Source organism: Peromyscus maniculatus, chromosome 17 (assembly GCF_049852395.1).
Source record: "Peromyscus maniculatus bairdii isolate BWxNUB_F1_BW_parent chromosome 17, HU_Pman_BW_mat_3.1, whole genome shotgun sequence".
Classification (NCBI taxonomy): Eukaryota; Metazoa; Chordata; class Mammalia; order Rodentia; family Cricetidae; genus Peromyscus; species Peromyscus maniculatus.
Window position 1 is genome coordinate 2,093,392 of NC_134868.1, and position 27,709 is coordinate 2,121,100.

General features: G+C 58.3%; 1 protein-coding gene across 9 annotated transcripts; it reads right to left on the bottom strand.

Moving 5' to 3' along the window:
• Window positions 1-1,772: 1,772 nt before the first annotated feature.
• On the bottom strand, window positions 1,773-26,505 carry Klhl26 (kelch like family member 26). Of its 9 annotated transcripts, XM_076553089.1 has the most exons (5): window positions 26,392-26,467; window positions 22,282-22,384; window positions 22,045-22,187; window positions 6,568-6,750; window positions 1,773-4,638 (listed from the first exon to the last, which is right to left on the bottom strand). In XM_076553089.1, exon 5 carries the CDS (start codon window positions 4,632-4,634, stop codon window positions 3,057-3,059), a length of 1,578 nt encoding a protein of 525 aa, XP_076409204.1. In that variant the 5' UTR covers window positions 4,635-4,638; window positions 6,568-6,750; window positions 22,045-22,187; window positions 22,282-22,384; window positions 26,392-26,467; the 3' UTR covers window positions 1,773-3,056. The 9 variants fall into 9 exon arrangements, with proteins under 9 accessions (XP_076409204.1, XP_076409203.1, XP_006989227.1 ...); XM_076553088.1 differs by having other exon boundaries at window positions 22,045-22,384; XM_006989165.4 differs by lacking the exons at window positions 22,045-22,187; window positions 22,282-22,384 and having other exon boundaries at window positions 1,773-4,536; window positions 26,392-26,505.
• Window positions 26,506-27,709: the final 1,204 nt, after the last annotated feature.

The window sequence follows — 27,709 nt, forward strand, 5'->3', positions numbered from 1 at the left end:
ACGGGATAGGAACCAGGGGCTCATACATACTACGTCTGCCCTTTGCCACTGAGCCACGCCCCCAGCCCCTCACTGGGGATTCTAGGCGGGGCTCCACCCTGACCACGCCCCCAGCCCCTCACTGGGGGATTCTAGGCAGGGGCTCCACCCCTGAGCCACGCCCCAGCCCCTCACTGGGGATTCTAGGCGGGGCTCCACCCCTGAGCCACGCCCCCAGCCCCTCACTGGGGATTCTAGGCAGGGGCTCCACCCTGAGCCACGCCCCCAGCCCCTCACTGGGGATTCTAGGCGGGGGCTCCACCCTGAGCCACGCCCCCAGCCCCTCACTGGGCGATTCTAGGCGGCGCTCCACCCCTGAGCCACGCCCCCAGCCCCTCACTGGGGATTCTAGGCGGGGGCTCCACCCTGAGCCACGCCCCCAGCCCCTCACTGGGGATTCTAGGCAGGGGCTCCACCCCTGAGCCACGCCCCCAGCCCCTCACTGGGCGATTCTAGGCGGGGCTCCACCCCTGAGCCACGCCCCCAGCCCTCACTGGGGGATTCTAGGCGGGGCTCCACCCCTGAGCCACGCCCCCAGCCCTCACTGGGGGATTCTAGGCGGGGCTCCACCCCTGAGCCACGCCCCCAGCCCTCACTGGGGATTCTGGGCCGGGGCTCCACCCTGAGCCACACCCCCAGCCCCTCACTGGGGGATCCTAGGCTCCACCCCTGAGCCACGCCCCCAGCCCCTCACTGGGGGATTCTAGGCGGGGCTCCACCCCTGAGCCACGCCCCCAGCCCCTCACTGGGGCATCCTAGGCGGGGCTGCACCCCGGAGACCTACCTCTGGCCTGGTGGGCTTCCCTTAACCATACGTGAGAGCATGTGTGTGTCTGAAGTGGTGCACAGGGGTGGGCATGTCCGGCTTGATTGTGTGAGCTCGTGAGTTGCTGTGTGTCCTTGCATTCAGGTGTGTGTGTGTGTGTGTGTGTGTGTGTGTGTGTGTGTGTGTGTACATATGCAGTGCAAAGGCGTGTTTCCCTTTCTTGGAAGGACACAGACATCCACTGACTGAACATGCAAGGCAGCTTCTGCTAATTAAAAACAGCTTTTTCATGTTTAAAGTTTACAATACGAAAAATAATTTTCCTTTCTTTAGGGAGGTGGAGTGGGCGCCAAGGAAGGGGCAGGGCCCCCAAGAACATTCCATAAACTGGCTCAGATGGATCTGCACAACCCCCTGGTTAGATACAGCAGTGCCTACCCCCACCCCCCACCCCGGCAGGCGTCCCTGCCAGTTCATTGGGGACAAGATGTTGTGAGGTGTTATGTGATCTGGGGAACTGGTGGCTGGCAGACACTTCACCCTGCCCTCTGCAGGGCTGTGCTTCTCCATGGAGGTACTCTCCCTGGGGGAAGCTCAGGTTGTGGGGAGCTGGAATGTCTTGGTGGGTTCCGTTGGGATGCCCTTGCCGGCCTTGGCTCCTCCCCTCCACACATCAGCTTTTATTTTAGTAGCCACTGCCTGAGCCTTGCTGAGGACAATGGTCCGGGCGGTAGAGCAGAGACCTTGGGGTGAGGTGGAGACAGGCCCCGCTGACGCCCCGTCACGGCCTCTGAGGCTTGTCTCCAGTGGGTGTGCAGCTCAGCAGTGAGAGAAGCTTCTGGGGGCTGCAGCTACCTGGAGGTCCCTCGCTACCCCCCCCCCATCCTCTTCCAGACTGCTCAGCTCTGGCATCCCGCAGCCCCAAAGCCAGCGGCCAGGCAGGCTGCAGGTACTCAGCACAGTGGGCTCCATCCTTCCACCAGAGTCTTTATTAAAGAAAAGGACTGATCAGCAGAGGCCCACAGCAAAGGAGCGGGTGGTTACTCATGCGGTGAGGGGGTCACACAAAGGCGACATCCCTCTGTCTGTGAGCAGCACGAGACACTTTAATCGCCAGAGAACAAGTCTTACTGGAAGGCAGTGAGGCTGGCTTCCTTCAGCAATGAAAGTGAAACAAAACACGAAGGTGAGACGTCAGCGTTTAAACAACAAAACAAAACACGGATGACGGCCCAGCGGCCACCCGGAGCTCATGGCCACAGCGTCCCCTCCCACGGCAGGGTCTAGGACCCCTGGGTGGGTCAGACATGGAGTGTGGCCATTTGCAGGCAACATGGGAGAGGCCATTCATTCTCCCCCACAGCCTCAGGCTACATTGGGGTCAGACAAGGCCACCCCACCTGACAGAGTGGGCTTTTGTGTTTCCTGTTTTGGTTTTTGTGGGTTTTGTTCTGGGACAGGTTCCCTCCCTCTCTCTCTCTCTCTCTCTCTCTCTCTCTCTCTCTCTCTCTCTGTGTGTGTGTGTGTGTGTGTGTGTGTGTGTGTGTCTGGCCCTGGCTGGCCTAGAATCTGCAATAATTCTCCCATCTCAGCCTCCCGAGCACTGGAGCAGGCCACTACCCTCACTTGGCTGTCTTCTTAGAAAGGTGGGTGGGGCACAAAGGATGCTGGCTTCCCGATTGGCCGGAAGCCTCGCGGGGATGCTCCTGGAGTGCGCATGTCAAGCAAGGCCAGGGAGCTTGGGGGTGAAGACATGTCTCTGCATCTGCCCACCTGTCAGGGTGCCTCTGGGACGCCCTCTGGCTCTTGCCTCCTGAATGGTTGCCCAGGTACCAGGAGAGCTGATTTACACTCTTGATTGGGTGCCATGGTGCCATGGTGCCCCATGGATCAGAGAGCAATTTCAAGAAGTCAGTTTCTCTTTCTGCCTGGTGGGTCCCGAGACAGAACTCTGTTGTCAGGCTTGGGGCAGTACCTTTACCCACGAGGCAGCTGGAATTTTAACCACCCGGAACACAGGGAGGGCGGTTTTCACTGGGACTTGGATATTTTGCGTCCACAAGCTCATTTCTGAGTGTCTGGTCAGGATGGAGGGAAACCGAGGCTGAGCCACCCCGGACAGCAGAGACGCACATTGGGCAGTGGCTGCCGTGGTACCCAAACCTCTGGACCAGATATCTCTGCTGGCTCAGGGGTGAGACGTGGGGAGCCCGGGGCTGGGGGTGTCTCACACTCGCGGCCGGGATCCGAGCTACCTCCCGTGGCCAGCGCGGGGCAGCAGGACGGCGGCGCAGGCGATGCCGGCGAAGGACTCCGGGAAGTGCAGGTCTCTCTCCCACTCATCCGTCTCGGTGTTGTACACTTGCACAATGCCCGTGACGTTGTTCAGCCTCCAGTTGTAACCACCAACGATGTAGATCTTCCTCTCCAGCAGGCAGCAGCCGGCCTCCGACTGGCCAGCGCGCATAGGGGCCACGCTGGTCCACTGATCGGCATCGGGCACATAGTACTCCACTGCTAGGACATCGAAGCAGCGGTCCACATGGTCCATGCGGCCGCCCAGGGCGTAGATGCGCCCAGCGGCGCCCAGCATAGCGTGCAGCACGCGAGGCTCGCGCATGGGCGCCCTGGGCTCCCACCGATCGGCTGCAGGATCATAGCACTGCAGCGCCTTCTTGTCCTCGGCGGAGACACCATAGCCGCCTGAGATGTAGAGGCGACCAGCGGCCGCGGCGCCCGCGTGGCCCCAGGTGCGGCGCTTGAGCGGGCAGGCGAAGTCCCAGCTGTCCCGGCGCGGGCAGTAGCGCTCCACGGAAGCCAGGCTGCCTGCGCGATTGCGGCCCCCGGTGGCGTACAGCAGCCCGCCGAGTGCTGTGAGCTGGAACTGCACGCGGCTCTCATGCAGCGCCCTAAGCCGCAGCCAGCGGTTGCGCTGCGGGTCGTACCGGTAGCAGGCGTCCACAGCGCCCTCGCCGCTGCGGTGCTGAAGATGCTGGCCACCTGCCACGTACACGAAGTTATCCAGCACAGCCACGCCCGCGTGGCTGCAGCCCAGCTCCATCTCCGTGAGCTCTCGGAAGTGGCGGGCCCCAGGCTCAGGCAGCTGGAACACCTTGCTGCTGACCGCTCGGTCACTGTCGGTATAGGGTGTGCCTCCGAAGGCCACCAGGGATGCCACGTCCGAGCGCACAGCTGTGCGTGGCGACTGCATGTCATGCTGGCGACAGGGCAGCACGTGGTAGCTGAAGGCCTCCAGCAGATATTGGCGGCACAGGGCGTCGTCCAGCATGACATCTAGTGTCTGCACACTGTCCACCAGCTCGGCAGGCTGCATGAGCGGGAAGCGCACGTGGCGCAGCACGAGGCTGGCACGGGCACGACGGGCGGGGTCATGCTGCAGCCAGCGCACGGCAGCGCGGAAGAGGTCAATCTCAGCACAGCTCTGCAGACGGTTGCTCTGCAGGAAGAAGACAAGGCGCTCCAGTGGCAGGCGCAGGAAGTCCTCCTCGGCCGCAATCTGCAGGAAGTGGCGGAATGTGAAGGCGTCCACCGACTCCCGCAGGGACGCCAGGCTGAAGGTGGTAGCCATCTGGCCAATGTGCAGGCACGTCTCCACGCTCATGGCGGCTTTCAGAAAGTCCTCACACAGCTCCACCACTGGCAGCATCTGCAGGAACACAGCGGCACCCAGCACGTCCTGCACGCAGTCCAGGTCCAGCGTCACCTCAGCGCTGTAGGCAAAGTCAATGATGTGGCGCAGGCCTCGCGCAGACACACCCTGCAGCTGGATGACTGTCTGGCTGGCTTCGCGCATGCCGCCGGTGAACATGGCCCTGGAGGTGGCAACACACCGTGAGCAGGTCTGTCAGTGTGCCCAGGCTGTGCTCTGTCCTCACCCCGGCCTCTCTGACCCTGTGCAGCTGCGGGGGCAGCCATTACTGCTGCAGACCCCAAGGCTGACCCGTGGGTCTCCTGAAGAGACACAGCTGCAGATGTGCAGGCCCTGCTGCCTTGAGCTCCAGAGACAGGACCAGCCTGTGCTCCCCACCACCAGCAAATCCAGCACCCACTCCCCAGGCTGCGGCCTGTGAAGAAGGGATCACAGGCCTGCCCTGTCCCCGAGCCTGTTACAAAGGCCCCAAGAGGTGCCTGCCCAGCAGTAAGTGCCCATTACTGCCGTCTTCAGGGACAAGTGCCAGAGACCTCACTCGGGCCCACACATGGCCCAGAATCAGCTCAGTCCTCAGCCTGTGTGAGAGCCCTGCTAGGAGTCTCTGGAGCCACGTGGCAGCTGGTGAGGGACGCAGACCCACACACGGGCTCTGGGGAGGCTTGGGGTTAAGTCTCAGCTTCCAGCTTGTGCTCGAAGGGTCTGTGGGACCCCTGGGTGACAGTCCTGTCATCCCAGAGCAGCCCTCACAACTGTGGGCAGGCTTTCCTGACACTGCCAGAGAGGGAGGGACCCCCTAGGGACCCCCCATCATCAAAGACGATGCCCACGGACAGTGGTACATGCTTCCTGCAGCCTGGGCTCAGGTCACACCAGGAGGGACGCCATGGGGAACAGCTCCCAGACCTGGCCCCTGCCTGTCCCTCAGGAGCCCCCACCAGCCCTTGGCCACTTCAGTGAGAAGAGGCCAGACCAGTTGACAGGATGGAGTTTTGCCTTTTAAGGCCTCATGGGCTACATTGCCAGAGCGGGGGTGCCTTTAAAAGGCAGTGCTGGCTGGGCCGCCCACCCGCCCCAAATCCAGAGTAAAAATAGCACCGATGCCCCGGTTGGCTTGGCTGCAGCAGCTCCCCAGAACGGCCTCACTGAGCCCCAGGGAGGGCAGCTGGGCCTAGAGGGACATGTGGCCCAGTACACACACCTGGGTGGCGGTGGACCTGGAAGACCTGGTCCTCTTAGGATGGGGGTCACAGCTCGGGAGAAGGAGACAGCACAGGTCTGTAAGGGCAACCATTGCTGCCCCCACCCCTGCTGGAGGGCACCCTAACCAGCCAGCTCCACTGGCCCTGTTCTGACGCCCATGTGTCAACGCGGCCGAAGCGTGGGAAACAGGAGGAGGGCTTGGGCTCAAAGAACCCCCAAACCCGCGGGCTCCACATTCCCTCAGCTGTGTGCTTTAGTGACGTGGAGGGGCCATCACGGCGGCAAGGGGTCGTCGTTACTTTGTCCTTCGTGGGCACACATGGCCTGTGCGCACAGTGCCTGCCTGGGCACATGAGGAGGTAGAAGCAGAGGATCAGGAGTTCACAGACATCCTGGGCTACATTGTGGGTGTGAGGCTAGCCTGGGCTACATGAGATCGTCTCAAGAGAGAAAAAGGGGTGAGGGGCAGGCAAGCCTGCAGGATGGCTCAGTGGTTAAGGCACTTGCTGGTAAACCTGACAACTGCGTTTGGTCCCCAGGACCCACACAGTGACAGGAAAGACCTGGTGCCTACACACTGTCCTCCGCCCTCCACGCTCACCAGGGCTCATGTGTGGCTCACTCACCATTGCACACACATACGCACAGACATGAAAATGAATAAAAATGTAAAAACAGAGGAAGTGCTTACCCAGTACACATGAGGACTGAAAAATAAAAGAAACTTAGAAAGAAATCATAGGCCAGGTGTGCTGGCATGCCTGCCGCCTCAGCGCCAGAGGATGGGGGCAATGTGCAGCGGAGGCTGATCCACACTACATAGTAAAACACTGTCTCTAACACAGGGAGGGGGCAGAAGTGTGAACTCGAGTCCCCAGGGCCGACTTACCTAAAGTAGTCACTGCAGGCCGCCAGGACCACCTTGTGCGCATGGAAGGCTTCGCTGTTGACAGTGAGGACCACGTCCAGCAGCTGGCCCTGAGCACGGAGGGCAGCCAGGCCCTGCAGGAGGCCAGTGCTGTGGCCGGCCGCAGAGAAGGTGCACTTAAGGGTCCCATTCCGGTCGGCCAGGCTGCAGGGACAGCAGAGGAGACATGACTCAGAAACCTCCAAGTGGGGTCACACGCACAGTGACATGGAGGACACTTGGAACTGTAATCCTGAGTGACAGCAGCGGTCACAACAGACAACTTCACACAGAGGAGGATGCAGGGTAGCCAGCACAGGAGGTAGAAGGGGAAGAGAGTCTCCTTGTGGAGGGATGGAGAAGCCTGTGCCATACAGGAAATACTACAAGACTGTCTACCTGAAAAAGGACTGCCTGGGGCGTGGCTCATAGGTGGAGCCCCTGCCTAGAACCCCCAGTGAGGGGCTGGGGGCGTGGCTCATAGGTGGAGCCCCTGCCTAGGATCCCCAGTGAGGGGCTGGGGGCGTGGCTCATAGGTGGAGCCCCTGCCTAGAACCCCCAGTGAGGGGCTGGGGGCGTGGCTCAGGGGTGGAGCCCCGCCTAGAATCCCCCAGTGAGGGGCTGGGGCGTGGCTCAGGGGTGGAGCCCCTGCCTAGAATCCTCAGTGAGGGGCTGGGGGCGTGGTCAGGGTGGAGCCCCGCCTAGAATCCCCAGTGAGGGGCTGGGGGCGTGGTCAGGGTGGAGCCCCGCCTAGAATCCCCAGTGAGGGGCTGGGGGCGTGGCTCAGGGTGGAGCCCCCGCCTAGAATCCCCAGTGAGGGGCTGGGGGCGTGGCTCAGGGTGGAGCCCCCGCCTAGAATCCCCAGTGAGGGGCTGGGGGCGTGGCTCAGGGGTGGAGCCCCGCCTAGAATCCCCCAGTGAGGGGCTGGGGGCGTGGTTCATGGGTGGAGCCCCGGCCTAGAACCCCAGTGAGGGCCTATACACATTACATCCCAATACTCTGGAATGGAAATAGGCGGATCAGGACTAACCTATTTCATAAACACAAATAGGTGGAGTGTGATGGCACACACCTTTAGTCCCAACATTGGGGAAGCAGAGGCAGGTGGATCTCTGTGAGTTCAAGGTCAGCCTGGTCTACAGAGCAAGTTCAGGACAGCCAAGGCCACACAGTGAGACTGTCTAAAACAAAGCAAGGAAAGCCAAAAGACGAGCATACCCTCAAGCCCATCTATAATGCGAATCTTAAAAGGGTCTTTTAATAAAAACCCAGAGCCAGAAATTGGGGTAAACACTGAAAGATTAGAGAGACAAAGGAACAAGCCACCTCTAACCTCTAGCACTCCTCAGTAGAGAGGCTTTGGATCCTGTCTCCTCAGGCCTTATGGACCTTTCTCTGCCCTGCCATATTACTTCCTGGGGTTACAGGCGTGTGTGCTTCCTGAGCAAACGAATGAGATCTCAATCATGGGATTAAAGGTGTGTGCCACCACGGCCTGGCTCTGTTTCTCTCCTAGACTGAGTCAATCTCATGTGGTCCAGGGTGACTTTGAACTCACAGAGATCCAGACTGATCTCTGCCTCTGCTAGGATTAAAGGTGTGTGCCACCACTGCCTGGCCTCTATGTTTAATGTGGTGGCTTGTTCTGTTCTCTGCTCTTCAGGTAAACTTTATTAGGTACACGATATATCACCACACTCATCAGTGGTCTGTCCTCATTTCCTTGACTCAGTTTACCCCGTCTAGCCCCCAGCGGCCCCTCTGCTGTTCCCTTCAGATACCCCTTGCTGAAGCTCTGCACATAATACCCGCCCCAGAACACAGGAGGGGCAGTGGCGCTGAGGGCCTCCATCAAGCCTCCCCAGCCCATACCCTCCCTCTTCCCCTCCCCCTGCTGAGTTCTTGTTCATTCTCCTCCCCGCCTCTCTCCACCATCCACCCTTTGGGACCTGCCCTTCCATTCTCGGGCCAGGAATGTGGGGCACTGGACTTTCCAAGAAATGAAGAGGAGGGAAGGTTCTGGGACCCCAACCCACCAGTCCCCAAATAAGGAGCTTTCAGAACTGGATCCTGTTCCAGCTGCACAGAGCACCCTGACTCCCGAGACCCCTGGCCAGTTGCCCAATTTGGTGGCCCTTAGAGACCCTTAGGCGGAGGATCGGAGGCACTTCAGGGCCAGGCACTGCCGTGTTGATAAGGTGGTGGTGCCCAGACCCAGCATAAGGGTCTGTGGTGTGGTGAGACACAGGCTGCCCTGGAGAGGAAGCCATGAGTCCTTATGGCGGCAGGAAAGCCCAGGATCAGCGCTTAAAGCCGAAGTCTTGGGGACTGGCCAACAATGTAGGGTGCCTGGCTGCTGAGGTTTTGGGGGGAAGGCGTCCAGGTAGACCCAAGACTCTGGCTTGTCATGCGGTCTCTCCTGGACCAGGTGGAGGGTGCCAATCTCAGCACCTACCTCTGTCTTCTTTGAGCACAGTGACACTCTGGCTAGGTTACTGTGGCAGTCTGAGCCTCTTCTCTGATTCCCAAACCCCAACAAACTTGGGACTCAGGGCCACCCTCACCAGCCCAGTTCCAGGGCTTTCTGTGGCTTGGTCTCCAGAGTCTTGGGATGCTTAGGCTCCTGACGACATCGTTCATGAGCCTACAAGGGTCTGGGGAAACTGAGGCACTCAGTGGATATATAGTCTGTACAAGGCCAAAGATTGTCAAAGCACACATGCCTAGCCTCCTGTCCCAGCTGCAGATGGGGCCATGGCATCGAGAGCCGAGGGACAGGAACTAACCTAGAGCTGTGTGGAGGCTGCAGCTGGCACACCTATGCCTGCCCCGAGGGAAACAATGAGGCTTCTGGGGTCGGTGTCTGTGTCTGTGTCCATGGAGCCCTGAGCTCCAGGCTTGCCTGAGCCTGTCTGATCCAGTGCCGTGGAGGCCTGGGTCAGGGCAGAAGCCACAGACCAAACCAGGCTCAGATGTCACTGTGGGGAGGTGACAGCCTGTGTGACCCTGTGCACCCTCCTTCTTGGAAGATAGAGGTGCATCTCCCTCCTGGGGGAGGGGAGCTCACAGGGTTCTGAGGCAGGAGGATTGCTGCAAGTTTAAGGCCACCCTGAGCTGAGTAAGAGCCTGTCTCAATGAAACAGAGCAAGAGTCCAGCACGATGGTTCAACACGGGAAAGTGCCGAGCCCGCAGACATGGAAGGTCAGACTCGTGTGAGCTGTCCTCGGACCTCCACACGTGGGTACTCATTCCCCCAAATAAATGAATGTAACAAATAACAAGGCACCGGAGACTCACAGGCTGGCTACCCCTGGAGTAGCAGGGACCCTCCTCCACATCTTGAGGGCTGGCACGCACACTTTCTTCCACTGTGGTCCCGAGTCAGCCATGGCTGCAGGCTAGCCTGAGCCGGCTTCGAGGGCCACCAATACCAGTGGCCCCTGAGGCAGGGCAGTGTCTTAGCCCTGCCAGGGCACCTGGACCTGTGCCAGGGTGGCCCGGGTCCTCTTCTTATCCTGCACCAATCATTTAGTCGTCTGCTCACTCGTGACCCTGCCTTGTGATATCACAGGCTTCAGGAGGAGCAGCGGGACAGGACACCTGTGTCCACCTAGATGAAAGGTCTGGGAGGGGCCACAGTGCAGCTGTTCATCCAGCTGGCGGGGAGCTAGCCCCCATTAGGATAGGTGGGACAGGCAACATGGCACAGTAGATAAAGGTGCTGTGGCCAAGCCTGGCAACCTGAGTTCAGTCTCTGAGCCTCACATGGTGGAGAGAACGGACTCCCACGGGTTGTCTTCCGACCTCCAGTCACTGTGGCACAAGCCCACCCTCAAACACAGGTAAGTACAATAATAATAATTCCTAAAAGACCAGGGGACATATAAAGGATGTGGCAAGAGACCTCTGACACATCGGATCAGCTTTTCTCAGCTGTCAAGGGAGCAAGGTCCTCTGGAGTCACCATGCAGCGCCACAGCCCACAGATCCTCCTGGGAAGGGACGAAAAGGGAGGAGCAAAGACTTCCAGTCACCTAGGGACTTCTCCTTAGTTCAGGGAGGTTTGGGACAGGAGAGTTTGCACCAGGTGTAATGCACCAAGTGGAGCATGCATGCTTTGGACACTGAGCTACTATGATTCTCAATATGTAAAAAGTATCATGAAATTAATATAAAGCCTGCATCCTGATGAAAGGTGCTTGGGGCTGGAGCAATAGCTCAATGCTCAAGTACTGGCAAGTCTTGCAGACCCAAGTTCAGTTCTCAGCACCCACCCTAAGTGGGTCACAACTAACCACCTGTAACTCCAGCCCAAGGGGATCCTATACTTTTTTTGCCTCCACAGGTACCTCTCTTCATGTGGCACACGCTCACACAGACCTACACGTATATTATATACATAAATAAAAATTGAAAGTGCAGGGGCTGGAGAGATGGCTCGGGGCTAACAGTGCTCACTGCTCTTGTAGAGGACACAGGTTCAGTTCCCAGCCCCCACATGGAGGCTCACAACCATCTGTAACTCAGTCCGAGGTGATCTGACGCCCTCTTCTGGACTTCACAGGCGCTGCACACATGTGGTCTATAGACTTTCAAGCATGCAAAATACATGTCAATAAATAAACGAGTAAATAAACAAAGGATGATGCAGAGGCTGGAGCTGGGGGTTAACAGGAAGGGAAGCAGAGCCCTGAGACCTGAGAGGACACTCGGTGCTAGCAGGAGCTCGTGCCTTAGCGGCGCCATGCTGAGCCTTCCCCCTGGAAAGGGCTGTCACTCGGAACCTGTGAGGAATGGAACCTGCCACCCCATGGACAACAAAACCCACAGGTCCTTATGTTCCTATATCATGATGCACCTCTGTGGAACTGTCACCCCAGTCCTACACCTAGTGAAACCTACATGCCGTGTGTGTGACCGTCATCGTGCATTGTGAGGAATGACAAGGAAGGGGAGGTCACTGCTGCCTGCCTTCCACAGTGCCCAAGGTGCCAGAGGTCACAGGGAACAAAGCCGTCAACAGCCTCCCCCCCAGGGCTGGACCCTGCACTACACTGACCTGCCAGCAAGAAGCAAGTCACTGGGGCACTGGCGGCTGCCGGTCCAGGGCTCGGCAACGCTCTGACTGGACGTGTGGCTGGTCTACAGGAAGGTAACGAGGCAAATCCAGTCGGTCTACAGTCAAAGGGGTTTACTCTGGGCTAACTCACAACAAGCAAAGGGGGTTGGTCGCAGGGTCCAGGAGGGGTGGGGCCTGGTCCAGTGGGGTTCTCTGAACTCCCCTTCCTCCAAAGCACCAGCGTCCAGGACCCCAAGGTAGCCAAGAGAGCAAGCATATACGTATTCCAGGTCTTAAGGGGTCCCCTTTGGCCATTGTCTGGGGGAGGCAGGTACCTAGCAGTTTCCTGCTGCTCCTAGGGGTGGTGCTTCAGGGGCACGCAGACAGCCAGCCTGCACTGGGCCATCTTTGCTGGTGCCCTGTGCGGCTGAGGGTCCTACCATGGTGGTCTTGGTAACAGACACGCTGTCAGGCTGCCTGCAGGACAACGCTTCTCTCTACGCTCTGGGATTAGCGCTGTTTAGTCACGGCCACCAAAGCTGGGCAGCAGTTAACGCAGAAGCTTGGTCAAAGTGCAGACACTAAGTGACTGGGCGCTCGCCTGGAGAGGACACCTACCCCACACTCTCTAGGCTCAGAAAACACTGTGGAAGCAGAGCGGAGGGAATGTGAGAGCTGGCGGACGGGGAGGACTGGGGGGCGCTCTCCCCTGCTTACGGCTGCGTAAGAGCAAGAGTAAGCCAGGCTCAGCCAGCATTCCAGCAGGCAGCAGCAACACACACACACACACACACACACACACACACACACACACACACACCACACACACGCGCACGCGCACACGCACACGCGCACACACACACACACACACACACTCACACACACACACACACACACACTCACACATACACACACAGAGACACACACACGCGCACACACACACACACACCACACAGACACACACACACACCACACACACACACACACGCACGCACGCACGCACGCACACACACACACCACACACACACCACACCACACACACACACACACACACACACACACACACACAGACACACACCTGCACGCACACACTCACACACACGACACAAAGCAGGTAGTGGGTGGAGAAGTTGGGGGCTGCATAGGATCACAAGTATGAAATTACCAAAGATGAACTAAAGGGGTGTTTAAAAATGAAAGGCCTGTGTGTAGTGTGGACCCATTTTCCTCCCAATGCCGTCCACCTGTGGTTGCCTGCCTGAGGACAGAAGCAGTAGAGCAGGGAGGCTCTTGGGGTCCTTGTCACAGGTGGCCAGTGCCACATCCTCGGGTGGCAGGGAGGTGCTCAGGGCACAACCAGTATGAGCCAATGCACATTCTCACTGGTGAGGACAGCCCGGGAGTGCCAAGGAGCCAGGCGGTACTGCCCCAGGGAGGAAGAATGACCCAGGGCCTCTGTTTCCCAGAGTCCTCTGCTGTTACCTTCCTTGGGAACAACAAAAAGGTGTGTGGGGACCCAGAGGTGAGATGGCTGGACAGGTGGGATCTCTTGCCCCCAGCTGACAAGCTGACAACCCCCAGGACACACAGCACAGAGACGACCCCACAGGCTGTCCTCTGACTTCTAGAAGCACCCAGCGTCACGTGTGCACACGCACACGCAGAGGCAGGATGAGAAAATAAATGTGATTAATTGTTTTAAATGGGGACCCAGAGAGGTGACCAGAGTTTAGGTCCCCCAAGGAAATGGGTGGCCGGGGCCTCGAAGGCAGAGGCAGCAGACGTGGCCAGTAGTACCTCTGATCTGGTCTCGGCAGCTGGTGGCCTGAGCTGAGCTCCTGTCCCCTGGGCATTAGCAAGTCCCTGACAGACCACTCTGTCCTGGAGAACCGCCCCGGGTGCTCCGGGCCCCACGGTGCACACACGTACAGCTCAGCCGGGCAGGGGTGGACGCGAGGCGGTCTTGCCTGGGCTGACTGAGGTCACCTCTGCCAGCACCAGGACCAGCACTGGGAGGCGGGAGGACCCATTACTCAGAACAATTCTAGACAGTGGGCGGCCACATGGTGGGCCCCCCTGAGCCAGTCTGAATCTCCAGACAGCCACTCTAGTCATGGTGGCCGGCCCATGAGTCATCAGAGCCAGTGCGTCAGCAACCCCGGACCGGACAGTCTCCAGAGGCCACTCACCACCCCCCTGGCCACACCTCAGCCTCACATTCCATCTCAGGCTTGGCCCAGGCCCACCACCCAGCCACCCTGCCATCCTGCCATCCTGCCGGCCCCACGTCCCCAGCACTGCCCAAGGTACCCAGGCAGGGTCCAGGCCTGTGCTGGACACAGGCACACACCCAGGCCATCCAGGATGTTCGAAGGCCTGAGGTGGTGCATGGCCCTGAGGGGACGGCCTGTCTGGGACCCAGGTGTGGGGCCCTGCCCCCGCTCTGCGGGGTTCTCGGGACACCCTGTCAGAGCAGGCAGCTACAGGAGGAGCCCACAAGCCCTGCCACACCAGCTGTGGGGGGCCACACTAGTGACTGGAGCCTTGAGGGGCACTGGGAGCTGGCGAGGGACATGGGCCCCAGACCCTCCCAGCCGATGGCCTTGTCCTCGAGCCCAGGGTTCCAAACCCAGAATCATTCTTCTCAGAACGTCCAAAACCAGGCAAGAACAAGAAGGAATTTCATGGAAACATTTCTTTGGGGTTTAGTAAAATCCGTTCCCACCCCCACGCAGAGTGCAGCCCGCCTCGCCTCACACACCCTGTTCTGACGCCGCTCCCTGCTCCCCCAGCCTGGCCACTTCTCCTTCCAAAGCAATTTCACTTTTATTGTCCATGTGGCTGCTGGAGCAGACGCGGCCGGCCGGCTGGCTCGTGCCCCAGCTGTACACCGCCCCACCCTTGGTCCCCGACATGCAAGTGGGGGACAGAGCTTCAGGACACAGTGTGATGCCAGGCTGGCCACCTCAGATCAGCAACAGGGCCCCGGAACATCTTCAAGACCATTCCCAGAGAGCCTGGACGGGCGGGGATGCGGCAGGAGACAGTGGCCTGTCAATAGATCGGGTTGTCAGAGACCTTGAAAGAGGGGGGCGTGGGTTCAGGCTCTTTGGGCGCATGGTGGCCAGGGCTTCATCTCACTGGGTCCTCAGCTCACTGTGCCCACCTCTCTGTCCTCTCCGACCATCCTCAGGCCCTTGCACGGAGCAGGTACTAGGCTTCCCCAGGGCCCTGTGACTCCCCATGAGCTAGCAAATGTCCTTCCTGTAAAATAGGGAAACTGCCCGGGGGTGGGGGTGGGGGGTGTGGAGTGGAGACGCCTTTAATCCCAGCACTCGGGAGGCAGAGGCAGGCGGATCTCTGTGAGTTCAATGTCAGCCTGGTCTACACAGTGAGTTCCAGGATAGCCAAGGCTACACAGAGAAATCCAGTCTTAAAAAACAAAACTAATAATAATAAATAAAATAGGGAAACTGAGGTTCAGGGACCTCCCCTAGCTTTGGATACCTCATCTTCCTATCCACACAGCATTCTGTTCCCACCAACATCCCAGTGGTTCTGGCCCTGACTACCAAGGCAGAGGGTGTAGGGCTCCGGGGTCCAGCACACCCACCCTGTCCTGTTGCCATGGTTACCCAATGTTTCTCAGCTCTGGGCACAGCACTCGGGATCAACTCGCTGTGCTCTGGCACTAGGCAGGCAAGGCAGCGGCCCCCACTCTCACTCACGTCAGCAAGCCCTCCCCTGGGACTCTCCATGGCTCAGGGCCCACAGCCTGCCCCTCCTCCTGCAGTGGCCGACCTCTTTTCTGGGGCTCACCTCTAATGGGAAGGGGGAGGCAAGGCACCTGCTGTGGGCTTGCTCCAGGCTGGCCTGTGAGAAAAGAAAGCCGAAACTTGGGAGGAGCAAGCAGGAGCCCTTTAAAAGACCAGGCTGGGCTCTCCCCACCACCAGGCTCCCCAACATCTCCACGGAGGCACTGTGTCTGGGCTGCACCTGAAGACCTATCCTTGGGGGGGATGGGGGGGTGAGAAAGGGCTGCCTGGGTCTCCCTGGGAAGACAGCCCAAGAAGCAGAGGCTGCCTGTGTCTCTCTGGACTGGGGGGGGGGGCACTTCCCTGAAGGAACCAGCACCAGATCCCCCAAAGACTCCTGGGAAGTAAGGGTTGCTGTTCCCTAGCAGGTAAAGGTGAGCCCAGCAGCCTTGCCCAGCACCAGCATACAGTCCTCCTGGTCAGGGGAGCCAGAGCCCCTTGCTCCCTGGGAAATGGGTGGGGCGGGGGACAGTTGGAGAGCACTGGCTTGTAAGGTGGGATTCCAGGAAAGGTGTGCTAGAGGGGGAGAAGGCATGTCCATTTCTCGGGGGTCACGACCCACCCCCACCGCCGCCGCCGGGCCCCCAACCAGGCTGGGGCCATCTGAGGTTCTGGCCTCATGGCTCATGCCAAGTCCCACACTGGCCCAACTGTGGGGCTGGAGACCAGCAAGGAGGAGCCGCGCTCTAGAAAGAGGTCCCAGGAGGATAGTAACATGACACCTTCCTGAGCAGTGCCACATCCTCTGTCCACAGTTTATGTTATCTGGACTCACAGCTGGACCACAGTCCTGGGTGTCACCCTGAGAACGCCCTCCACACAGGGCCACACACACTCTACAGGCTGTGAATGGTAACGTGCAGTCCTGACTCTGGCTTGCTTGCTGCCTGGGAACTTTGGACATGAAACACTTTGTGGCACAGAGACTCACAGTTGCCCAAGACCACACATCAAACACAGGACTCCTTACAGTTCGGGCCCTAGCGCCCCACAGCCCCAACAGGCAGGTGAAGGACATCAGGGAGAGGCAGCTGGGAGGTTTCAAGCTCCAGGGCTAGGCCCACTTCCCAAAGCCTAGCTGAGCTAAGGCACAGAGCTCAGGAGCCAGAGGGGGCAGAGCACCCAAGCTGCACCCCAGAGGGGGATGCAATGGACCCCACTACGTACCCCATCGCCTCCCCTGCAGATGAGGGGAGAGCCTGCCAGCTGCCATGGGAGACTCCAGGCCCTGCCTGCCCGTCTCCCCTGCTCCCTGCTCCCCTCAGAATTTCCTCTATTTGCTCCTAGCCTGGCCCCCATGGCTAAAATGGAGGCTCTGGGGGGCCCGCCAGAAGGAGTCTTTCTCCTGCTAATCCTGGTGTTCTCCACAGTGAAGGAGCTCGGCCATGTGAGCCCCGTGGACAGTGGGCAGCAGGTCAGATGGCTGCAGAGGTGAGGGGTGGGGGGTGGTGGAGGGGTGGGTGAGGGTCAGTGAAGGAGGGCTTCGGTAGTGAGCACTCAGGAATGTGTGTCCCTGTCTCTAAGCACAGCCTCTACACACTCACACATGTGCAAGTGGTCAGCTCCCTACCATGACCCCCATCACCCTGCGCTCCCAGCAGCTTACAGTGAACCTCACTATCCTACCTCCATATGTAGTCTGTCCCTGGTCTCCCCCACAGCCCAGAGAGGTGCCTGTGCCAAGGTCCAGGCAGAGGGCAGGTGAGGCGCAGTCCTTGGCGCCCTCTCCCACTGACCTGAGTGGCCTTAGCCCTCACAAGGTCCCACTTCGGGTGGAACACAGCAGTGAGCCAGGCTTCCTTGGCAGCACCATGGGGCACATAGGTACACGCTAGGTACACGCGAGGCCACCTAGGCCACCCCAGCCTGCAAAGTCCCAGAGCCTCAGGCCAGAATCATCCTGGCAGCCCAGCCCAGGACCCTGATTACAGTCCAGCAGCAAATCTCTCCATTTTGCAGATGTCTAAACCAGCTCTTTCCCATTCAGCTTCCTCTCTTACACATTTTCCTGTGGTGGGGACCCCAGTTCTCTGCCCATGCAGGGGGATCTGGTACACCCACTCCTTGCTTGGCCAACCAGAGCCTCCTGGAGCCCTGGCCACCAAGACTGGTGAGAAGATGAAAGAGTGGCCTGCCTGAGCCAATCAGAACCTTCCCCGGGACTGATGGGTTTCTTTCTTTCTTCCTTTTTTTTTTTTTTTTTTTTTTTTTTTTTTTTGTTGTTGTTGTTGTTTTTGTTTTGTTTTGTTTTTTGAGACAGGGCTTCTCTGTGTAGCCCTGGCTGTCCCGGAACTTGCTCTGTAGACCAGGCTGGCCTCAAATTCAGAGATCAGCTTGCCTCTGCCTCTTGAGTGCTGGGATTAAAGGCCCATGCCGCCACCACCGGCCGGCATTCCCTGGGCCTTCTTAGACACCTTCCGATGGAGGGAGGTTCTCTTCCCCTGTGGAGTTACCAGGTTGGAGGGTGTGCAAGCCTAAGCCACCCTAAGCCGCCGGCTGGGGAGAGGGAACACAATTGAGAGTCTCCCAGTGTGTGCTGTGTCTGTCCATATACACGCATGCATGTGGAAGTCAGTGTCCCCTCCCACTGCCAAGACCCTAGGAGAACATGATGGCAAGGCCACTGAACCTACCCACCGGTCAGGCTGGCTGTCTTGAGACAGGGTCTTACTGTGTAGTCAAATTGGCCTGGAACTCAGACATCAGGTACCCTGCGCCACCGCTCTCCGCCAGTTTCTTGAGACAGGGTCTCCTGCTGAACCTAGAGGCAGACTGGCAATTAGCCAGCACCAGGGTCCTCTTGTCATGCTGGGAGGCTAAGCTGATGGCAAGTGGGCAGCAACCATGCCAGGACATCGCGATCCACCCTGGCCCCCGAGAAGCCTCAGAAAGCTCACCAAGATGCCAACACCAACCATGCCTTCCCAGAGTGTTGAAGGCTGTGGGCAAGGGGTGGAACCCACGCGGTAGGTACTTCCTGTGGATCAGGAACCTGTGTGTGTGTGTGTGTGTGTGTGTGTGTGTCCTAGATCACTCTACCACCATTGGCACCTGCTATGGACAGGAGACAGGGTGTGGCCAGCAGCTTTCCCCCGATGCAGCACACAGCAGATGCTGAGGTGGGTGGAGGGAGTGGGTGGAGGGGGTGTGTGGGGGCCTCACGGGACACCTGTCACCTGGCAGCTGCCCTACCCAGCCCAGTTCTGACCATCCGGGTAGCGGAAGATTCTGGGACATCCCTAGTCTCCGCTCCTGCATTCTGCTTTCAAGCCGGGCTCAAATTCTCCCGTCCCTTAGAGAACAGACTCCGGATATCCAGCCCAGACACCCCGCCCGGTTCCTGGCTTTGACCCCTGTGGAATTTCATGGCTGTGGTGTCAGAAAACATCCCCAGCCCCGATCCTTGAGTGAACACCCCCCACACACACACTAGGCCCCTTAAAAGCTAGAAAGTCACACCCTGCAGGCTGAGAGAGCTCAATTCCAGAAGCACTCACCCTACAGAAGAAATTAAAGCTCCCGCTGCTCCTGGGCACAGTGGACAATCGTCCCCATCAGGGGACTCCCAGGGCTCGGGAAGCCGTGCTGGGAGGGGTGGCGTAGAAAGGGCCAGGCCGGGGTTAACAAGTGTTAAGAGAGCCAGCCCGCCAGTCCGCACAGCTGCACGGCAGCTACTAGGGCAGGAGCCCCGTCTGGGGACCCGAGGCCCCACCTCCACTGCAGGCAGCTGGACCGCGGCCGCCTTCACTTCCCTGCGCAAGAGTGCTCTTCCCACTGATCCCTGAACCCTGTTCCCAAATGAAGAGTGACGGCTCTCGACCCACTGGCATGGGGGGCTGTGTATCTGGCAGGCGGCCCTCAGCATCCATGCTGGCTGCCGAGGTCCTGCCTCACGTCACATGCTCTAGAGGACATAAGATGTGACCGACCGGGCAGATTAGGGACACAGAGGCCGTCATCAGCTAAGGGCAAGGAAGAGGTCCTGTTGTGGGAAGCCGGGAGGCTCAGCAGGGGTCAGGCAGGTGTGTAATCTTAGGAAGGTCTCCTGGTCCAAGCTGGAGACAATGATTTATAATCAGGCCAAGGGCTTGGGCAGGACAGCTGGTAAGAGAAGACTCACCAGCTGGGGCTCTGCCCGCGGTGGCCACTAACTTCTTTTGCATGGAATGACAGTCTTAGGGCTGGAAAAACTCACGCTGGCCCCCAGGTCCACTGAGCAGAGAGAGCCCCAGGGCCTTTCTGGAAGAGACAAGATTGTGAGCCCAGGCCCCACGCCACCTCTGTCTATGAGACCCTTGCAGATGGCACAGCTGTTCCAGGCCACAGCGTCTCAGCCTCCCACACACCCACGGCCCATCTTCATCCTCAGCTGCATGGAAACCCAAGAGCCCAGAGCCCCGACCCTGCTCAGCCCCTATACCAGTGGCCCCTGAGCCCACTCTGCCCCAGGCCCCGAGGCCTTCAAACACAGCAGGGTCTGAGTGGACCCCGCTCTGCTTCCTTTCTCCTCCGCCCACACCTGGTCTCCAGGCACACAGCAGGACAGGGTCGCCACCACAGGTCGGGTATCAGCTGACTGAGAAGCCGGGTATGCTGAGAGTGGAGTTTCCCAATGTCACCCATGCCCAGCCCAGGGCCCCACAGTCCCTGAACTGTCTCTCTCCATGGTCACCCCCTCTTCTCAGGTGCGGAAAAAATGACCAGGGTAGGGAAGGGGCAGCAAACCCCAGGGTTTCCATGCCAACAGGGCACCGGCCTCACTAACAGAACCTTTCTCAGGCCAGGCATGGAGGCCGACGCCTTCAGTCCTGGCACTTAAGAGGCAGGCAGATCTCTGAGTTCAAGGCCAGTTTGGTCTCCTTAGAAGCCCTGGCCTTGGTAGGGATGACTGAGGGAACATTTAGACAAGCCTGGCTCACTGAGCTATGACAAGCCTTCTGGCTACCACTTCCCATGTCCCTGTCCTCCAAATGAGGCCAGAGGCCAAGTGGCAGGCCTCTCATGGCCACGTGACACCCCTATCTTTACAGCCCTGGTGGCTCAGACCTCAACTCCCTGAGGAGGAGCTGGCGGAGGCTCAACCTGGGAGGAGGTCTCTCTGAACAAGTCCTCTTTGTTCCGGGCCAGGCTCTGGCCTCCTCTCTGCCTGCCACCAACTTGGTGGCCATGCTGTCCACTGTGCTTGAACTCAGACATCATGACAAGCTCCGCTACGCAACAGGGTTTGTTGCTCCCAAGAGACAAGGAAAGAGAAGCCAGGCCCTCCTTCTCTAGTCAAGAGCGGAGTCAGGACAAACAAGTTACATAATGGAGGGGCAGTGTGGGCAGCGTGGTCTTGAGCTGTGTCAACATGACATGGTGGGGAACACAGATGTCACCCCAACATGACCAGCTGACACCAGCCTTGCTGGGAAGATGAGGGCATGGCCTGACAGGCTGAGAACTGCTCCGTAGATGGTGGCACAGTCAAGGCCAGTGTCCCTGCTCCTGGGGAGTTCAAACTGTCTCCCCAGAAAGACCTGACTCCATGGAGGGATGTGGCCAGGCTGCAAGTTGGAGAAATGAGGTACATCACACTCTGTCCCAGAGCAGACACTGGCCACTCACAAGGCCTTTGAGAGGACAGTCACCAAATGACATCAGGTAGCGACTGTCACTAGTCACCACATGAACACTACCCAGCACTGTGCACAGGGCCCCAGCGTACGCACACAGCCCCACTGGTCTACAACACCGATGCCGGGCTCCAATCCGGCAACAGACTAAACAGCCTGAAGCCACAGCCGGGAGCAGGACAGGGACCAGCCCCCCCCAGACCGCAGTGTTCTTTCGATGGAGCATCCGTGGCAGGAAGCCTGGAACTCACAATGGGGCACAGGCTGACCTCAAACTTGAGGTAACCAATCTTCCTAGTGCTGAAATTACAGGTGTCACAACAGTGTCGCTCTCAGCTGCGATACCGTTAGAAACAATGACAACCACCGCAAAACCGAGCAGACATCCACCAGGTGGCGACAACATAAATAAAACGGTGACTAGCCACACGTTGGAATATTATTTGATGATGAAAAGGGAAGAAACTCTGATCTGTGCCACAATGTAATGCACTTGAAATAGGAAGCCAGCTAAAATGAGCCAGACAGAGGAGATGACATTTTAAGATGGATGACGTTTCTAGGAATGGGGGCACACACCCTTGATCTGAGCTACAGTAAGGGTTCTAGGACAGCCAGGACTACACAGGGAAACCCTGTCTCAAACAAAACAAGCCAGGCAGTGGTGGTGCACTCCTTTAATCTCAGCACTTGGGAGGCAGTGGAAGGTGGATCTCTGAGTTCGAGGCCAGCCTGGTCTGAGAGCAAGTTCCAGGACAGCCAGGGCTACACAAAGAAACCTTGTCTTGAAACAAACAAACAAAAACAAAACAAAAACCAAGACTGGAAACAGAAGCTAACAGGTCATGGTTCTATGCCAGCCTGGGCTATATCAGCAGCACCCTGTTAAGAGATGGAGGAGGAAGGGATGGAGGAAAGAAAAGAGAGGGAGGAGAGGGGAGGAGGGAAAGGGAGGGGAGGAATCTGCACCTCGCACAATCCCATTGCTGTGTAACGTCCAGACCAGGTGACTCCACAGACAGGAAGCAGGGCTGCCAGGCTGGAGAGGGGACCAGTGGGTAGACACACTTGCACGTCTCTGTGTGGATATGCTGCACATCACAGAACTGTCACTGATAAGGGTAGAGTTCATGTTACACAAGTTTTACCTCAACCATCACCACCCGGCCAGAAGATAAAAACCTAGCCAGGTTTGGTGGCACACACCTGTAATCCCAAGACCACAGAGATGGAGGCAGGGGAAAAGGAATTTCAGTCCAGCTTCAGCTACATTTCAAGTGTGAGGGCAACCTGAGCTACATGACACTGTCTGAAAAGAAAAAAAAGAAACAAACAAACAAAACAAAAACCAAGGGACCGTGAAGACAGATGGCTTGGTCAGAACAATGCCTGCCACACACGCACAAGTTTGGATGGCCAGTGCCCGTCCTGAAAAACAAACAAAAGCCAGCCAGGCATAGAGACGCATGCCTGGAACTACACATCGGGAGAGAAGTCAGGTGGGTCCCATTACCAGAACAGCAAGCCCAGGCCCAGTGACAGATCCCGTCCAGAACAACACAAATCCCTCTCCAGACAATTGCCAAAGTGGGGAGGGGGACAGAGGAGGACACTTGACACTGACCTCTGACCTGGCATGCACACATATTCATTCACAGATAAGCAAATAAATAAATGCCGTGGAGATGGTTCAGCAGGTAAAGGTGCTTGCTGCCAAGCCTGACGGATGGGAGAACTGCCATCAACAGTTCTAGCTGTGACCCCATGTGCAAAGGCGGGGGACACCCGCACTGCAGCAGCAGCGGTCTGACTTTCTGCCCTGACCCATCTGGAAGCGTCTGGAGAGGTCACAGGTGTGGTGGGGGAGCATGGCTCGATGTGTTGGATGGACTGACTGCCTGCCACGGGACCTTGCTTGTGGTGGGGAGCATGGCTCGTTGTGTTGGATGGACTGCCTGCCTGCCACGGGACCCTGCTGTGGCTGCAGAGGACGACTGCCGTCCGCTCTGCCCACAGGAGCTCCTCTCCAAGCGACTGCAGACTCATGACTTGCCAAAGCATTGAGAATGAGAGATGCTGAGTTCTCAGCCCTAAGTGGGACATCTCTATCACCCTCCCAAGGCTTGGGGGACATCATGGACAAGGTGGAAGAATCCAAGAGCCGGAGCTGGAGAGATGGCTCAGTGGCTAACAAGCCCGGCTGCTCTTCCAGAGGACCTGACACCCTCTTACGATCTCTACGGCACTTCGCACATGGCGGGTGGAGCGCGCAGACATGCGTGCAGGCAAAGCGCCCGTCGGCAGGTCAGCGCTGTGCACTCCTGAAATCACAGCAGCTGTCATCATAGACAAGCCTGGCCTGTCAACCTCCAGGCTCACCAGGCCCACCCCTCCCGAGCACACATACCCAGTGCAGGTTCTGAGGGAGGAGGGAGTGACGTTTTCATCAGTGGTACAGATACAAGCAAGGGGCCCGTGGTCCTGTAAACAACCTAGTGAAGCGCAAGGAGGGGAGGGGGCAGGGCGCGAGAGCAGGTGAACGGGACGCATCCCACACACAACGAAAGCACCACAGTGAAGTCCATGACTCACAATTAACAAGCACTGATTAAAGCATTTTTTTCAAATAGAGAAGAGGGGCAGTGAGCTGGCCCAAAGGAAGAAGGTGCTCAGCCTGCAGGCCTGACCAGCCTGCGTTTGAGCCCATGATAAACACAAATAAGATTTAAAGTTAGCATAGGCGGCGGTGGCACATGCCTTTAGTCCCAGCACTCGGGAGGCAGAGGCAGGAGGATCTCTGTGAGTTCCAAGGCCAGCCTGGTCTACAGAGTGAGTTCCAGGACAGCCAGGGCTACACAGAGAAACCCTGTCTCAAAAAACAAAAAACAATCGAAAAAGATTACTAACGTTACTAAAAATAATAAAAAACATAGATTTGGGGGTTGGATGCATACATTAATAAATTAAAGTAAATAAACTGCTCACTTTGAAAAATATAAACTGCTCATTTAAAAAGAGTAAAATGGGGGCTGGAGAGAAGCTCAGCGAGGCACCAGCTGCTCGTGCAGAGGACCCAGGTTCAATTCCCAGCCCCCACATGGTGGCTCACAGCCATCCTTACCTCCAGTTACAGAGGGTCCAGCTCCCTCTTCTGGTCTCCAAGGACACCAGGCATGCGCACTCCAAGGTGCACAGGCATAAAGGCAGGCAAGACACTCACATAAATAAATCTCGAAATCACAACTAATGAACAATAACTGGAAGAAGTGACGTAGGCTAGGTGAGGTGTGCACGTTATCCCAGTGCTCTTGAAGGCAAGAGATCAGGAGTTCAAAGCCAGCCTGTGCTAAATAGCAAATGTCAGGCCAGTGAGGACTACAAAATGAAACCCTGACTCAAACAATAACAAAATAAAAGCCAAAGCTGGAGCCAGCTCAGGAGTTTAGATCACACACTGTTCTTCTAAAAGACCCAAGTTCAGTTCCCAGCACCCACAATGGGTAGTTCACAACAACAGCAGTTCCTCCTCAGGCTCCCTCTTCTGGCCTCCACAGGCACCCACACACATGGCATCTCTCTGTCTCTCTCTCTGTCTCTCTCTCACACACACACACACACACACACACACACACACACACACACACCAGGGATCTTTTCTGGTCGCTTCCCACGGCAGGTCTCCAGTCCCCACCAACCTCTCTCTCCCCAGAGGCTGCCACTCTCCTGGTTGCAGATGTCCTCTGACCTCACAGTGAAGCTTCCGGGTGCCGATCAGCACCTCTGGGAACAGGCAGGGTCTCCGCCTTCTCTTGGTGACAGGGCTTCCCCAGTCGGCACTAATGCCCAACTCATGTCCACAGGCCACCAGGCCTTTCCCTGCCCAGAGCCTCCACCTGAGGACCAACTTTATCCACTGTCACACAGAGCAGCACTCTTGACACCTTCACACTCACAAGCTGGCGAGAGCCTGAATTTCCTCCTTGGCCTTCCAAGGGTAGTGGCTGTCCTTAGGCAGGGGTGCCTGGCTCTGGGTCAGTGTGAAAACGTTAGGTGTGAGCACTCCCTAAGAGTGCTCCCTAAGTCAGGTGCTCTTTCCCCTCAGACCCAGATCAGTTCACAAATGTGTATAAACACCTGCTGTGTACTGCAGCAGAAGGTTTGCAAGTTCAAGGCCGGTGGGTGTCACACAGTGAAACACTGTCTCAAAACAATGGGGGTGAGAGAGGACTTCGTGGTAGACCGCACTAGCATGCACCACAGGACAGGGATGTTGATGCACTCCTGTCACCTGGCGGAGTCCCCACCTAGCATGCACTGACACTTTGGGTGAAGCAGTATGGTCAGCAATTTGAGGTTATCCTCAGCTACACAGCAGCTTTGAAACCAGCCTGGGCTACATGACTCCTTGTCTTGGAAAACCAAAATAAAGGAAATATTTAAAAACATCTGTCGCCGGGCGGTGGTGGCGGCGGCAGCGGCGGCGGCAGCGGCGGCGCACACCTTTAATCCCAGCACTCAGGAGGCAAAGCCAGGTGGATCTGTGAGTTCGAGGCCAGCCTGGTCTACAGAACGAGATCCAGGACAGCCAGGGCTACACAGAGAAACCCTGTCTTGAAAAAAACAAAAACAAAAACAAATCTGTCCTCTTTATGAAAATTCCCAGGTTCAAAGAACCCACCTCAGGAGCTGACCAGGGAAGAGGGGTGAATGTGGCCCCAGTGTCTGAGGGCAAGACCTCCCATCCAATCCTTTAGCCTGAGGGGATGGGATCTAAAAAGACTTCATGCCCTCAAGACCCTCTCTCACAGTGCTCCAACTCCCCAGACACACCCATCTCCCACAACCCCGGGACTCCCTGGCCATCAGGACAGGCGGCCTCACTGTCCCCTCCAGACATGCCGAGCCCCTATGTACCTACCAGGCCCCCAGACAGTTTTCTGCTAACCAGGACCTGTTGAGGTCTCCCAGGGACCGCATGTCTCCCCCGGCATCCCCAGGCCCCGGGTGACTGGCAATTGTCCCCCTCCAGACCTGCCCGGGCCTCTCACTCCCTGCCAGGCCCCTGGACAGCTTCCTGTCCATCAAGGCCTGCGGAGGTCACCTGCCGGTCCCCGGAGTCCTCGCACAGCCTCCCACGTCATCTTCCCAGGCCCCCTTCAGCCTCCGGCTCCACATCGCCCAGGAAGCCCGGCCTCAGCCGCTTTCAGGCCCGCGCGCTTGCTCAGGACGGTGGCAGCCGGGGTCCTGGAACGCTCACGTCCCTGGAACGCTCGGCCCCGGCCGAGACGTGCGCGCCCACGGAGGCGCGAGGCTCACCTGCTCGGGCGCTCGGGACTCTGGCCAGAGCCACTGCCGCCACCGGACTCCGCCATCTTCCGCCGCGCGCCCGAGCGACAGGGCCGCGCGCCGACCCGGAGACCGAGGCCGGGGCAGCGGGCGGGGCCTGCTGAGGACGAGGGCGGGGCTGGGCGAGTGGGCGGGGACTCGGGCGGGGTGGAGGGGTGGAGGGGCGGGGCCTGAGGAGAGGAGGGGAGGAGTCAGGGGAGAGACATGGGCAGGGTCTAAGGAAGGTATGGGGGAAGGGTATGAGGGGGCGGGGCCTGAAGAGAACGGGGGCGGGGCCTGAAGAGAACGGGGGCGGGGCCTGAAGAGAACGGGGGCGGGGCCTGAAGAGAACGGGGGCGGGGTCTGAGGCGGCGGGCGGGGATTGGGAGGCGGAGCCTGTGGGAGAGGTGGAGTTTAAGACCTGGGAGAGGTGCAGATGGAGCCATGGCAAGGCCTAAAGGTTAGACCTGGAGAGGGCGGGGCCCGGCGGGAAGAGGCCGGTAGAGGACACGACCTGTGCGAGGAAGGGGCGGGGTCTTGGGGGCGGGGCCTGAGTTGGGCTGGGGCGGGGCTTGGTCTGGGGAAGGAAAGGTTGAATGGCCTATGCCTCCTAACATAGCCAAGGTGAGGGCGGCCTGGGGGGCATGCCTGGGGAGGTAGAGCTGTGCTGCACCAGGACAGTGAAGGTTTGGCGCCGGCCCTGGAGGAGAGAAGGAGCCCGAGATGATGACGGGAAGTGTCTGGTCTGAGGAGGCCGTGGTCATCGATGGGTGGGGCTTAGGTCGTGCCCGGCAAGGCAAAAGGAAAGATGGGGTCTTTTCCTTCTTTCTTCCTTCCTTTCTTCTTTTTCTTTCTTTCTTTCTTTCTTTCTTTCTTCATTTTTGGTTTTTCGAGACAGGGTTTCTCTGTGTAGCCTTGGCACCTTTCCTGGATCTCACTCTGTAGACCAGGCTGGCCTCGAACTCACAGAGATCCGCCTGCCTCTGCCTCCCGAGTGCTGGGATTAAAGGCGTGCACCACCGCCGCCCGGGTAAGATTGGGTCTTGTAATTAGAACAGAGCTGTAATATGAACAGGGGTGTGTCTGGCTCGGGAGAAGGCGGGGTCGACGATAAGAGGGATTGGGACTTGGTCGCGTGGCAGGGGGCGTGGCTAATAATAATGAGGGGGAGGGTCTGGAGCGTGCAAGGAGGGGCGGGGTTGGGGAGGGGCTCTGGTGTGAGGGGCGGACCCTAACCTAAGAGGTGTGTATCCAGGCGTGAAGGGCGGGGCACGCAAGGTGTGAGCAAGGCAATTCACAGATGTGGGCG

Coding starts and splice junctions, on each gene's coding strand:
- Klhl26 (XM_076553084.1), bottom strand. CDS start 19,325: ATGCTGAGGGCCGCCTGCCAGATACACAGCCCCCCATGCCAGTGGGTC. Junction 6,751..18,957: donor GCTTTAATTTCTTCTGTAGG/GTGAGTGCTTCT, acceptor CTGTCCCTGCAG/CCTGGCCGACCGGAATGGGA. Junction 4,639..6,567: donor GCCTGCAGTGACTACTTTAG/GTAAGTCGGCCC, acceptor TGCCACCTCCAG/GGCCATGTTCACCGGCGGCA.